The following is a 14,212-nucleotide window of genomic DNA, read 5'->3' as shown; positions in this document are numbered from 1 at the left end:
CTAAACAAAATGAATATCAAAAATGATCATTTGTAGAGGAATGACAAGGAGATGGATATTGATTATTTTAGGATCTTGGTGGTACATTAAAAATTGAAATTGACTTTATGAAGTACATTTTAAGGACACAGAAGTATAATACTTTCATAGCAATCCTGAAAGAACAATTTACTTTCTTTTTTTTTTTTTTTTTTTTTTTTTAAGAAAGGCTGTTAGGGGCACCTGGATGGCTCAGTCTGTTAAGTGTCTGCCTTCAGTTCAGGTCATGATCTCAGGGTCCTAGGAATGAGTCCCACATCGGGCTCTCTGCTCAACAGGGAGTCTGCCTCTCCCTCTCCCTCTGCCTGGTATGGTGCTCCCCCTGCTTTTGCTTGCTCTCTCTCTGTGTCAAGTAAAAAAATAAAATCTTTAAAAATTAAATTTAAAAAGGCCTTTAAAACTAAGTGGAAATTATGAATGTTTGGAAAAAGTTGAATAATTTTAACAAAGGTACCAAAAAAATCCACACACTCAAAACTATTAAAAAAAAAAGAAAAGAAAAAACAACTGGTACTTGCAAACATTTCACTCCATTTATATTTGTGAAATTCATTTTCTGGTATACACATAAAAGAAACATTTTTAAAAATTTAATATGAACTTCTTTGAACTGACATCTCATTTCTGGGAAATGCTATGGTTGTCACACATACTTGTCACAAAAGCAATTACTCTGAGTGCATTTTCAAGTAACAAATATTAAAGAGGTAGACGGTCACAACATGGTATGAATGTTCATTCACACAAAATTAAAATAGCAGTAGCAGTAAGTAAAACAATCCTGTCAGTTAAATGAAGTTAAGGCCAGTCTGGGGAAGATGCTTAGTAAAGAAAATGGAAAAAAAAAAAAAAAAAAGCACTCTTAAAAATAGAGGCCCATCTTTTGAAAGGAGTTGTGCTAAACATAAAAAAGAGAAAGCATGAGAAATAAGAGAGTGGGTGAGGAGTGAAAGTGATAGAAAGAACCTATTTTTGTTTTAAATACATATTACCAAGACTCATGTACAAAGCAAAAGATACAGGGCTTCTCAGGTCTGGCAAACACTTTTTCAAGCAATGAATTCCAAAATAACTTTTGACAGGAGAATTTGTTTATATTAGCATGTAATCGCAACTGGAATATACTGCTACTGTTTAAAAAAAAAGAAATTTTAAAAATCCTTCAAGGATATAGAGACTTCTTTTTTTTTTCTTCTTTCTATAAATTTATTTTTTATTGGTGTTCAATTTGCCAACATATAGAATAACATCCAGTGCTCATCCCATCAAGTGCCCCCGTCAGTGCCCATCACCCAGTCACCCCCACCCTCCACCCACCTCCCCTTCCACCACCCCTAGTTCGTTTCCCAAAGTTAGGAGTCTCTCATGTTCTGTCTCCCTTTCTGATATTTCCCACTCACTTTTTCTCCTTTCCCCTTTATTCTCTTTCACTATTTTTACATTCCCCAAATGAATGAGACCATATAATGTTTGTCCTTCTCCGATTGACTTATTTCACTCAGCATAATACCCTCTTCTAAGAATTTATAAGAACCCTAGAAGTTAAAAATCTGATGGAACATAATCAAGGACATTTTAAATAATGTTAATTGTAAAAACATTTTCCATTTTCAAACAATTTTAGTTCTTGTGTTACCAACATTTAACATAAATCAAAGTTAGGTATTGTACAAGGTATGGGTGTCTTTTGGGAGAAAATTAGAAAGGTTTCATTACACCATTTGAGGTCAAACAAACATTGCTACTTTGTTTACCCTTTCACAAAATAAATATTAAATTCTCTAAGTTTAAAACAACCAATTCTCCTCGTTTTTATAACCTATATTTTAATATATTTGCAGTTTAGTTATACATATTTTTAGTAAGAGGTCTGCTTTTTTGGAAAATGCAACATTGAGCTTTTACAAATTCAGCCTGTCAAACAAGAACCTCAGGAGAGGTAGATGGATCTTGGAGAACAGCTTCTTGAATCTATAAGGAGCATCTACAGGTCTAATAAGGCTATTTTACATTCATAGTTGGATGGTGTCCTGGAAACATTTCACAGATGCAACATACAGCCTAGAACATTCCTTAGACAAACTCCACGTTAAAATCGTTTTGTCCTTACTAACTTCTCTTCAGAAATCAGCTTCATCTTTAATAACGTCAGACAATCTCCTTAATTTAGCCACAGGGTTAGGTAAGACGGAGAAACCACTCACTGTCTATAAAAGGTAGATCCCAAGGGCAGGCTCAGGTGTAGGCAACTTTAGAGTATTAATGAACTGTACACTACACTGGTTTGGAGGGCCCTGGCCCATCAATGTTGGTTTACTTCAAGAATTTTGGATATTATATAACAGTATCACTTCAGTAAAAAACCTTAGCCATTAGCATAGTGACTTTTCTGAGTTCTGCGATGACATGTTTTCTAAACGTCGTAACGGTCATCAATTAACGTTATTGTTAGTCTTTTATATCCTTACAGCTTTTCTGATTACTTCTCAGTTATTGAAAGAATACTGTTGATATTACCCCCTATAGTCATGAGTTTATTTCTTTTTCCAGTTTGTCAATTTCTGCCTCACATATTTGGAAATTGAATTTTTAAGTCAGTATATGCTTATGTATATCTTTCTGATGAATAAGTTCTTTTGTCATTATGAAATGCCCTTCTTACTATTAATAATAATTTTTGTCCTGAGTTTTATCATTATTGTGTACTGGCAATATCTTTTTCCTTTTTATTTTATTTTATTTTTTTTTACTTTAACTAAACTTGTATCCTTAAGGGTGACTCTTTTTAACAGCCTGGTAGTCAAAGGGCTCCATCTCTTTAAAGATGACAAGCTAAGGATTTCCAGGGAGAACTTGGGGCTCTCTATTTGGAGCTGACATGTAATCACAGATCTTCCAGCAGAGTGAGTGACTTTTAGAAAATTGGACCAATGAGCTACACCTTGGTGTGAATATGGGGCTCCTGCTTTCTATACAGGGCACTTTCTTACAAGAGCACCACCTTTCTTGTGTTTCTTACCTGAAAAGGTTTTCTAGAAGTATTCCACTGTCCCTCCCCAAACCCTGAAACACACAGAAAAAAACACAGGCATTTTCATTAATTTTTACTCTTATTTAGCAAAAGTTCAATGAAATGACTCTAGAAATCACAATCACTCTTGGTGAAACCTATCTCCAAGCTTGTCTCTGGGCATGTATGCTTGAGGATGGAGAAGAAGTCCAGGTTTCAATTTTCCTAATTATTTCACATTAGAAAGTCACAGTTCCGAATTCTTATGTCAGATAGGTGTGTGTGTGTGTGTGTGTGTGTGTGTGTGTGTGTGTGTCTGAGAGAGAATGAGAGATGACTGCCTTCTAATAAATTGGTGAATGGCTGTGAATATGCTCCTAAAATGATATTTAGGATATTTTTTATTATTACTGTTGGACAGGAAGCCCTCTGTTATTGTTGAAGATACAACATTAGTAATACGTAGTTTCCACACCAAAAGAGCTTAAAATTCAACACTGATATTGCGGTAAAACAATTGTGTAAAAATCATAATTCAAAGAAGATAAGGCCTTCCGCAGATAAGTGTAAAAAAATAGGTTGCCTGGGTGGCTCAGTTGGTCAGGCAACCAACTCCTGATTTCGGCTCAGATCATGATCTCAGGGTCATAAGATGGACCCCCGTGTCTGGCTTCACACTGCTTCACACTGATGGGGGGAGCCTTCTTGGGATTCTCTCCCTCTCCCTTTACCCCTTCCTCCTCTTAAAAAAGAAAAGATTAAGAGTAAAAGGTGAACAATGCCAGGAACATGAAGAATGACTCCATGAAGACTCTACATTGCATGCGTTTATCCATACAGTAATCTTAGAAGATACACACAAGAGAGGTGACTATTATCCTCACTTTACAAATGCTCTCAGCATCTATTTACCTAGCCCACATTCATCCAGCCAAGAGATAATAGAATAATTATTCTAACTCAAATCATCAAAATTCAAACATAGAGGGAAATATGAATTCTACTCTAGAATTCATAGTTCATTTGCCCTCTATTTCTAACTGTCAAAATAACCTAAACTAAATCATTTAATTCATTGGTCCCTGCACTCTGTGGTATAAAAGCAGATATTTTTATACTGATGATCTTAAGTTAGTTATCAAGTCCTTTAAGGTTGTCACATATGTCATATACCAAAATAATTTCAGAACTTTCCATTGACAAATTACAGAGGAAGGAAATAGGAAGTGTAAGTTTTCACAAAGAAAATATGAAACCCTATTTCCTAGGTAATCTATGACTCAGAAAAACACATTCAAATAAATCATTCTGAAAGACTGATATTAGATAAATAATAGCCAGTGTGAGAAGGAATCCAAGAATAGGGAAATGGCCATATCACCCCTCCCCTTTTTGCTTCTTTTAATATAGTGCTTTATTTGGAACTCCTTATTCCAGTTTGTAATAAGAACTTGATGCTTTGGCTTCATTCCTCACCATGTGTGGGTGATTATGGAGGAGGATGGCTGTCTGTCAAAAAGCAGATGATGCCCACAGAATGTCTGAAAATATAAAACTGCTTATTGCAAAGTGATTGCTTGGGTTTATCTGCCATGCACAGACTGTCTGGTCGATAGACAATGTAATTTGAAGGAGACAGTTGTGTTGACATGTAGTATTGAAAACACCCCTTTAATTCTTAATTAGCAGCGTGAACTGAATTTCTTAATTTTTTGAAAGAGATACCTGAAAACTAATCACTATATGACACTGCTTATAGTCAACATTATTTCATTATTAGCAAATAATGCACTTATCATTCACTTTGTCACTATTTTTAAATATCATAAAGCTTCATCTGTTTTTTATTGTAATATTTTTAAATTCCAAGATATTAATATTCCCTTCTATTAGTCATTTAAGCATACAGATGTTGTTTGCATTTATTTTTGAAAAATCTATCCATGATAGGCTAAAAGTATTGTGGTAAAGTTAGATTTACTTGCAAAAATTCTAAAATAATCAATCAAATGTAAATTTTATAATTTATAAGAATTGTACAAGATGAATGAATGTGATAAATAAATATTCTCACTAAACTCCATGTAGAATTTATAGGATTACTTAAATTTTCTTTGTAAATCAAATAGTATATGAAATGAATAGACAAATATACTTAGCAGTGACCACCCTCCATGTATTCCTTTTTAAAAGTGCTTTCAGAAAGATTAATAAATAAAATGACTAGCTTAAAATAATGCAGTGTGTGCTCAACTGCTACAATCTACACTAAAATTTTTATTCACCATTCGTTTTATAAGTTTTACATTTTGGTTTAAAAAAGAACTCAATATTTTAGGGAAATTCTCACAGGCGTACTGCCTTTTTCACTTTGGGAAATATATAAGATTAAAATAATGAATACATTGTAGCTACTTATGCCAATATTTCCCTTGATAGGATGGATTTCTAAATTTTTTAAATTTTTTTAAAGATTTTATTTATTTCTTCATGAGGGACACAGAGAGAGGCAGAGACATAGGCAGAGGGAGAAACAAGCTCCCCATGGGGAGCTCAATGCAGGACTAATTCCCAGGACCCCAGGATCACACTCTGAGTCAAAGGCAGACACTCAACCACTAAGTAACTCAGGTGCCCCAAGGATAGATTCTAAAAAACTTGAATTCCTTTGGGGCACCTGGGGGATGCAGTCCATTAAGCATCTCACTCTTGGTTTGGGCTCAGGTGGTTATCTTGCTCAGTGCAGAGTCTGTGTGGGATTTTCTCCCTCTCCCTTTGTCCATACCTCGCTTGTGTATGCATGCACTCACATCCTCTCTCTCTCTCTCTCTCTCTCTCTCTCTCTCTCTCTCTCTCTCCCTCATCAACCAATCAATCTAATACAACCCACAAAGCTTGAATTCCTTCATCTACTAGTCTGCTGAAATGACTAAGAATGTTACTGGAAGCATCTGTATTTGTATTAACAAAGCATTCATCACCTTGTGTTCAACTACTAAAAAGATTCACAGTACTAAATCATGTTCTCTTCATGGAAGAGCTTCATTACAAGCAGTGCAACGGCAAGAGAAATATGCATCACAAGGCATCCATGGTCACAGACATAGCCTCTCTGTTCTCTCAGTCCTGGGCCCTATAGTACACACCTTGTCTCTTCCAGTACAGAAGCACCACCTATGTGTGTATAAAACACCTTAACCTCAAGAAGTGTGATATTTTTTTCATAGTGGAGAGAGGGTCTGTTGTGGTGAGCTGGTCATGAAGGCATAGTCTAGGCACATTCATGTTATGTGACCATCTGTGATGTGTTTTCCAACATCAACAACCAGTTTTCTAATTCAACACCAGGTAGATGTCCAACAATTCAATTCGAACTCTAACTATTCAGAGCCAGCACAGATCCCACAGGTTACAGGTACAGTCCCATAAGACTGCCCTAACATACTAGCTGTAAATTAGGGTACTCAATCTACTTGCATTTCTGTTTTGCTGACTACAAGTTTAGAGGTTCTCATGACCCTCTCCATTCAGGTTCCATAATTTGCTAGTACAACTTACAGAACTCGGAGAAGTACCATATTTACTATTCCAGGTTTATTATAAAGGATACAATTCTGGGCACTTGGGTGGCTCAGTCAGTTAAGCATCTGCCTTCGGCTCAGGTCATGATCTCGGGGTCCTAGGATGGAGCCCATGTCAGGTTCCCTGTGAAGAGTCTGCTTCCTCCTCTCCCTCTGCCTCTCTCCCCTCCCTCCCTGCTTGTGCTCTCTGGTCTCTCTCTCTCTCTCTCTCAAATAAATAAATAAAATCTTTTAAAAAAAAGAAAGAAAGATACAACTCAGGAACATCCAAATGGAAGTGATGCATAGTGCAAGGTACGGGGGTGTCAAAGGTGGTACAGAGCAGCCACAGTCTTTCAGGCATGTCGCCATACCAGCATGTTGATGTGTTCTGCAACCTAGAAGCCCTCCAAATTTTAATTGTTTGAGTTTTTATAACCCAATCTTCAGCCCCTCTCTCTTCCCCCCAAATCAGGGCCTGGGTGAACTGACAGATCCAAAGCTCTAAGTGTATGGTTGTTGCCTTGGATGACTTGAACCCATCCTGAAGAATCATCTCATTAGTGTAAAAAAACAAAAACAAACAAACAAACCTCTGACACTCAGTAAATTCCAAAGTTTTGGCAAATACATAATACTATCCCATCCCTAACCTCATACTCCATGGAAACAAGGCAAAAATCATAAATCCAGTCATTATTACCAAATAATGCTGATAGGCTGGAACATCCTACTCTTGAAACAAATTACAAAACCACAGTTACATAACATTATTTATCTCTAGTTAATTTATTTTATAACATTGGCCAAACATCACTATTGTGCTCCAGGTAACTTTGGAGGTAAGAATGTGATCAACTCAAATGGGAGAGATTAACCTGTACTATGTGGGATCTGTAATGAGAAGGCTAGCAACACAAGTTCATTTGTTTAAAATATAGAGACTTAATGTCCTCCGATAATGTTAACATATTCCTCTTTCTATTGGAAGGTAGAAACTAGGGGCAGCCTGGGTGGTTCAGTGGTTTAGCGCCGCCTTCGGCCCAGGGCATGATCCTGGAGACCCAGGATCGAATCCCACTTCAGGTTCCCTGCATGGAGCCTGCTTCTCCCTCTGCCTGTCTCTCTCTCTCTCTCTCTCTCTCTCTCTCTCTCTCTCTGTCTCTCATGAATAAATAAATAAAATCTTAAAAAGAAAAGGAAACTCAGCAAATCAAAGCTAAAAACACAATTCATGGGCACCTGGGTGGCTCAGTCAGTGAAGTGTCTGCCTTCCGATCAGGTCATGATCTCAGTGTTCTGGAATCGAGTCCTGCATTCATTGAGCTCCATACTCAGCAGGGAGTCTGCTTCTCCCTCTTCCTCTGCCCTTCCCTCTTGCTTGTGTGCATGCTCTCTTGCTCTTATTTGCTGTCTTTCTCAAATAAATAAATAAATAAATAAATACATACATACAATCTTTTAAATTATTTTTTATATTTTATTTTTAAGATTTTATTTATTTATTCATGAGAGGCAGAGAGAAAGAGAGAGAGAGAGAGAGAGGCAGGCAGAGAGAGAAGCAGGCTCCATGCAGGGAGCCTGACATGGGGCTTGATCCCGGTCTCCAGGATCACGACCTGGGCGGAAGGCGGCGCTAAACCGCTGAGCCACCGGGAGTGCCCAAAATCTTTTAAAACAAACACAATTCACAATCAATGTCTGTGACAAAGAACAATACAATTAAAATGTGTATTTTTCATGGCCTGTCAAGCGGGAACTAGGGTAGCCTCTGAGGTGAGAAATATGCTATGCTTATTTTCCCATTTAATTGAACGGAAATGTGCCCACACAAAGAATTCAGCATATATTGATTGGGTACAAATGAATGGCAGCAAAAAAGAACAGCGACTTACCTACATGTGTAGGTTTTATGTAGTCATATTAACTGAACTACAATGGACAGAATACTAGGCTAGAGACTTTAATATTGTGACAAAGCTTTACAAATTGCTTTCACCTTATCAGAGCTAACTGTTCTATAATTGCAAAGCATTTATTTGTTGTGGGCTAAGAGTAACCTTTGCTACATATGAAAGCCATGATTTTAAGCAAAATCAGGGCCTGTGTAAATTATTTGCAGAAGAAAAGAGATATCTTTTACTCAAAATATCTCCACCATCAGTCTGTTTTATGACCTACAATTTCTACCATAATTCTCCTCCCCTTCCTCTTCCTTCTTATTTTGTCCTACCAATATTACAAATGGCTCTTAAACTTCAAACATATCTGAGAGAGGTACCCTATTAAGCCAAATGAACACCTTCAAGTACCTCAATACCTCCCTACAGAGAGGATGAGAATACTGGCTTGGTAAGTTCAGATATAGAAGAAAATCGAGAAGGTAATAGGACATTGCAAATCCAGGAGCTTGGGAAGACAGGAGCTAGAGGTAACAGAAAGGACAAGGGTGGGTAGGTGGTGATGTAATTTATCCACTTCATTTAATCACCCAAAAGTATACTGTATATTTGAAAAATATGACACTATCCCATTTGGAGAATATTCAAATGTGATAGAATATTTCAAGTCAAGGAAAACACTGGTTTCCTCCTCGTACTCTTGTATAGGAGACACTGGTGGTTGCTTCCCTGTCTATCTGTATGCCCTCTCTCCTTCTTTATAGAACTGTCATGTTGTTCCTGGATCCACTATGATCCTGACATTTCTGAGAAGTCTAGAACAATCTGCAGTCCCAAGGCATGGATCCTAAATTTTATAAGCTAGTCTCAGTCATTACCTTACCCTTGACAATTGGCCTAAGTGTAGATTTGTGATATAATTTTCGCCAATGCAAGCTGAGTGCTAAGCCTGGGTCCAGATCCTGGGCAAGGTGTTCTCAAAGAAGCAGACATTGTCTCTTTCCTTTGGCACCACTGTGTCTTGGTCTGACACCTGGAAGTATGGCACCCTGGAATCTGGTCTGAAGACAAAGCCCAGATGATGAGGACTGTAGAGAAGAAAGATGATTATTTCATCAAGCCACTATCTTACACAACCTTAGATGGGCTCTGACTGCCCTTGCTATGCAGGGAGAATAAAGTCCACTACTCTTCACTGCCACTTGCAGACAATGATTTCTATATTGTCAAATCCCAGGTACACCTTTCAGTTCTTTTCTTACCTCGAATTTATAGAAGCTTTGACACATTTACCGATTTTTTTTTCCTTCTCAATATATGTGGTTTCTATGAAAGTAGAATCTCCATTTTTTTTTCCTTCTGCATCACTTGACACTTCTAGATCTCCCTCTGTGTTAACCACTAAAATCTGGGGTTTCTCAAGGCTTAGGCCTTGGGCCTCTTTTCTTTTTTTCCTCTACTTCCTCCATAGTTGATTTTATTTTTCCTTGGCTTAAACTACCACCTATAACCTGATGATCCCCACAGGTACATCTCTGCTACAGACCTGAGGTATGCATTTCTGACTGCCTGATTGGGATAGCCACTTTGGTATTCCACAAGTCTCTCCTGCTGAAAGAGTCCAAAATTGATTTGTAGATGATTCCAACTAAACCACCTCCTCTATAGCAAACCCAAACAGGCTTAAATGATGCTTCCAGTTACTGGTCAGTCAATTCAGAAACCTACGAGTAAGACTTGACCCATTTCTTACATCCTATCTACCAGCAATGTGTCTTGAATCCATCTACCTCTGTCTCTCTAACACCATTACTGCCTCCTTCATTGAGAGCAGCAATACCTTTAGTCTACACAACACAACAGCCTCGTACCTGAGGTCCCCACATTAGATTTCCTATGATCCATCTCCTATGCAGCAGCTAGAGTGTTCTTTTATTATTTATTTTTTGCTTGTTTTGGTGTTTTTGTTTGTTTGTTTGTTTTGAGAGAGAGAGTGTGAGCTTAAGTGGGTGAGGGGCGCAGGGGAGAGGGAGAGAGAGAACCTTAAGCAGGCTCCACACCCAGCATGGAGACTGATGTGGGGCTTGATCACATAACCCTGAGACCATGACCTGAGCTGAAATCAAGAGTTGGACACTTAACCAACTGAGCCACCCAGATATATACTACATCTTCTTTATCCATTAAAAAAAAAAATGAAATCTTGCCATTTGCAACAAAGTGGATAGATCTAGGGAGTATAATGCTAAGTGAAAAAAATCTGTCAGAGAAAGACAAATACTGTATGATCTTACTCATATGTAAAATTTAGGGGAAAAAAATGAGCATAGGACAGAAAAAAAGAAAGAGGCAAACCCAGAAACAGACTCTTTAACTGTAGAGAATTGATGGTGGCCAGAGGAGAGGTGGGTGGGGAAATGGGGAAAATAGATGATAGAGATTAAAGAGGGTGCTTGTGATGAGCACCAGGGGTTCTACAGAATTATTGAATCACTATATTGTACACCTGAAACTAATATAACACTGTATATTAATTAACTGGAATTTTTTAAAAAAATTAAAAAGCATTTAAAAAATGAAATTAGATCATTGCTAAAAGCCTCTTGTTTCAATGCCATTCTGGTCTACTTATACCTAAATCTCAAATGTTTTAAGGAGCTGAGACCAGCATACGATCTAGACCAGCTGACCCTTCCAATATCACGTCATGAGTTTCTGACATGTTCATCATGCTCTAGACACACCAGTTTCTTCCATTGCCTTTGAAGGGGACAGACCTTTCCCCTTCTATTTCACTGGGTTAACTCCTGCTCCTTTTTAGGTTTCACCCCAAATATTTCAAAGTGATGACAGACACAACCATCCCATTTAAATTGTATTCCCACCTTTTATTCTCTCTTATGGAACTATATCATTCTAGCTGTAGAGCACTTATGAACACTTCTATACAAATATATAAATGTGTGCAGGGCACCAGATGGCTGTTGGTTAAGCGTACAACTCTTGGTTTTGGGTCAGATCACGATCTCAGGGTCGTGAGATTGAGCCCTAGGCGGTTCCCACTCAGTGGAGAATTTGCACCTCCTCTCCTTTCCTTGTGCTCCTCCCCCACTGCTTGTGCACTCTTTCTCTCAAATAAATAATTCTTTAAAATATATACATGCACGTGTATATATACATGTATGTATACATATACATCCATATATGTGCGTGTATAAAGAACACATATATATGCATATATATACATACACACACACAAACATTGGTATATTTAAAATCCGCATCCCCCTCTAGAGAATAAACTTCAAGATAATGAGCTAATGTCTCTTTTGTCCATCTAGCACCTACCACTGACCTTGGAACTCAGCCAAGGAGGAGTCCAGTTTTCATAAAAGTTCGAGGCAAGTGAAAGTGGTCACTGATGGGGAAAAAAGCAGGTTCTTAGAGCTACAGATGGGCATGCAGTTCCTAGACTACAAAATGGTATTAGTGAGCAGGGCTGGCCTATCCTAAAGCTAAGGCAGAGGCAAACAGCATTTATATTATTTCCATATTGCCTTATTGATACAAATATCCCTTAGTCTTCAATTGTCATAAGATAGGTTTCAGTTATACAATCTCAAACAAAATAAATAAGTCATGTTCCTAATTTTTATTTCTGATATTTTATGGCTACCATAACATTACAATTAAATGCACTGTTTTTTTTTTTTTTAAGATTTTATTTATTTTTTGAGAGAGAGAGAGCAAGAGCTCAGGAGAGCAGTAGAGGGAGAGGGAGAAGCAGCCTCCCTGCTGAGTAGGGAATCAGATTCTGGATTTGATCCCAGGGCCCTGGGATCATGACCTTCGCCAAAGGCAGACACTTAACCAACTGAACCACCCAGGTGCTCCAAAATTAAGTGCATTGTTACTAAATACTGACTTGCTACAAATTAATGAAATGACTGATTCCTACAGATTTGAATAATGCTACAGAGAAGAAAAAAGTATAGTAGAAATAGCATGACACTCTATCAGAGCTAAATTTGAAACCCACTTCTGACAATTACTAGTTACAGATTTGGAGGAAGGTTACCTATTTTTTAGTACTTGCTTTCTCACTTGTCATAACTAGGCTATATTTCCTTCTGGCAGGATTCCTTTATAAAGGAATGCACACAATAGTAAACATTGCAAGTCCTGGCACAGTAACAAGAGCTATAATGCTGCAAATGATCAAAAGCTAATAATGTAATCTTATTGTATTTTGTAATCTAATTTGTTAATGAAGAAGCCAATATATGTAATGTTTTCAAGGGAGAGCACAGCTAGACATATTGACTAATGAGTATTTGTGTGGACATGAAACTGGAGCTAAAAGAGTAGATAAAATATATGAAAAGCCAAAAGAAGAATTTCTGTGGTTTATGATTAACTTTCAAATATGATTATACTGAAAAAATATATTTCCCCACACATTTATGAAAATAATTGAATCTATCAATAGTTTGCCCAAGTTCATATTCTGTTATATTCTAATTTTTTTATATTGCAATATCCATGAAACAATGCTTTCCTTCTATTTCTACAGTCTAATGAGCCACCTAGATGCAAAGTCATGCTCAAATCTATTGGCAAGTTGCTTTACTACCAAAGAATAATGCTATCACTCATCTATGCACAAACAAGGCTTACATTGCCCTGAAAATCTGTTTAAAAAGTCAGAATTGAACAGTAAAGGCTTTATTTCATACTCCAGAGCCACGTGAAAAGTGATCTCATCTATTTGGCTTGTTTAAAGGTTTGTTTGCTCTTTGGAACCAAGCAATAATAATTTACCCTTTGCCATTTTTAATTATTTCTTTAAAAATTGCATAAAATTACCAGGAGAAGAAATGCCATCTATAGTATCTATGCAAAAGGAAGTACAAGAGTTGAAATACATTCACTTCCCTATCCATACTTTTAGTGCAAACATTGTTCATGAGCTACCCTGATGGTTATGGTTGTCCTTAGGGACAACATAAAAACAAACCAAATATTTCCACTTCTTCACCTGCTCTCAGTTCAGCTATGAAATCTGCAACTCCAAATCTCAAACTCAAACTATTGCAAATCATTTTTCATTTGCCAAACTCCATATCAATCATGCTCACAATAAATTCTAGCCACCCCATTGTCCATAATACCATCCCCAATAATGCTCTCTAGAAAAGTAATTTTTAAAATTCTGAACTTTTGGTTTGCTGATTTTTTTGCTTCCTTATAAATTCTTAGCCTTGGGAAACAAATCTTGATATTGATAGCCATAGAAAATCTACTAATCATAAATACAAACAAACTTTCATTTCTTTTATCTTGCTCTTTTGATGTATATTTTATCTTTGGGAATATTTTCAATAAAACTCTCTATATAAAGTTTTTATTTCCCCTTAAAAAATGTAGTTAAAAATTTGACTTCCTCAAAAATGATTCACGTGATGAATTTTAACATTTGTATAGTGGGAAAATGCAAACATACACATAAGAATAAAAATTAGGAAAAGTAAAATATGCTTAATGGTATTTAGACTAAGTGTTAGGCAAATCCTATTATGGCTGGATACAAATCCATACACTCAGTACTCAATTGGAATTCAATAATCAAGCAGATAATTTTAACTACTAAACTACTTAGGCCAGCTACTACAAACTTTCAATATCTATTGCTTCTGCTACCT

General features: G+C 36.9%; 1 protein-coding gene and 1 long non-coding RNA gene across 16 annotated transcripts in view; one reads left to right on the top strand and one right to left on the bottom strand.

The window, feature by feature from the left end:
* Positions 1-14,212, bottom strand: part of LOC144321967 (uncharacterized) — a 381,290-nt gene that overhangs the window by 208,462 nt on the left and 158,616 nt on the right. For 13 of the 15 annotated variants that reach the window (XR_013387509.1, XR_013387510.1, XR_013387512.1 and 10 more), the window contains one exon: positions 3,059-3,102. Coding sequence is in view for 10 of the 15 variants with exons in the window: in XM_077911343.1 (XP_077767469.1) it covers positions 3,059-3,102 (44 nt within the window). In the remaining 5 variants the exon portion in view is untranslated. Of the gene's footprint in view, positions 1-3,058; positions 3,103-9,393; positions 9,599-14,212 lie in introns of all 15 variants that reach the window. The other 2 variants (XR_013387513.1, XR_013387511.1) reach the window with 1 other exon arrangement.
* The window catches only part of LOC144321968 (uncharacterized), a 61,120-nt gene continuing 54,266 nt past the window's right edge, over positions 7,359-14,212 (top strand). The window contains exon 1 of the long non-coding RNA XR_013387514.1: positions 7,359-7,451. This is a non-coding gene — a long non-coding RNA (uncharacterized LOC144321968). The remainder of the gene's footprint in view (positions 7,452-14,212) is intronic.

The sequence above is a fragment of the Canis aureus genome, chromosome 10 (genome assembly GCF_053574225.1).
Source record: "Canis aureus isolate CA01 chromosome 10, VMU_Caureus_v.1.0, whole genome shotgun sequence".
Taxonomy (NCBI): domain Eukaryota; kingdom Metazoa; phylum Chordata; class Mammalia; order Carnivora; family Canidae; genus Canis; species Canis aureus.
The sequence above is the reverse complement of the archived record's forward strand: the minus strand, read 5'-3'. Positions and strand labels throughout refer to the sequence as shown.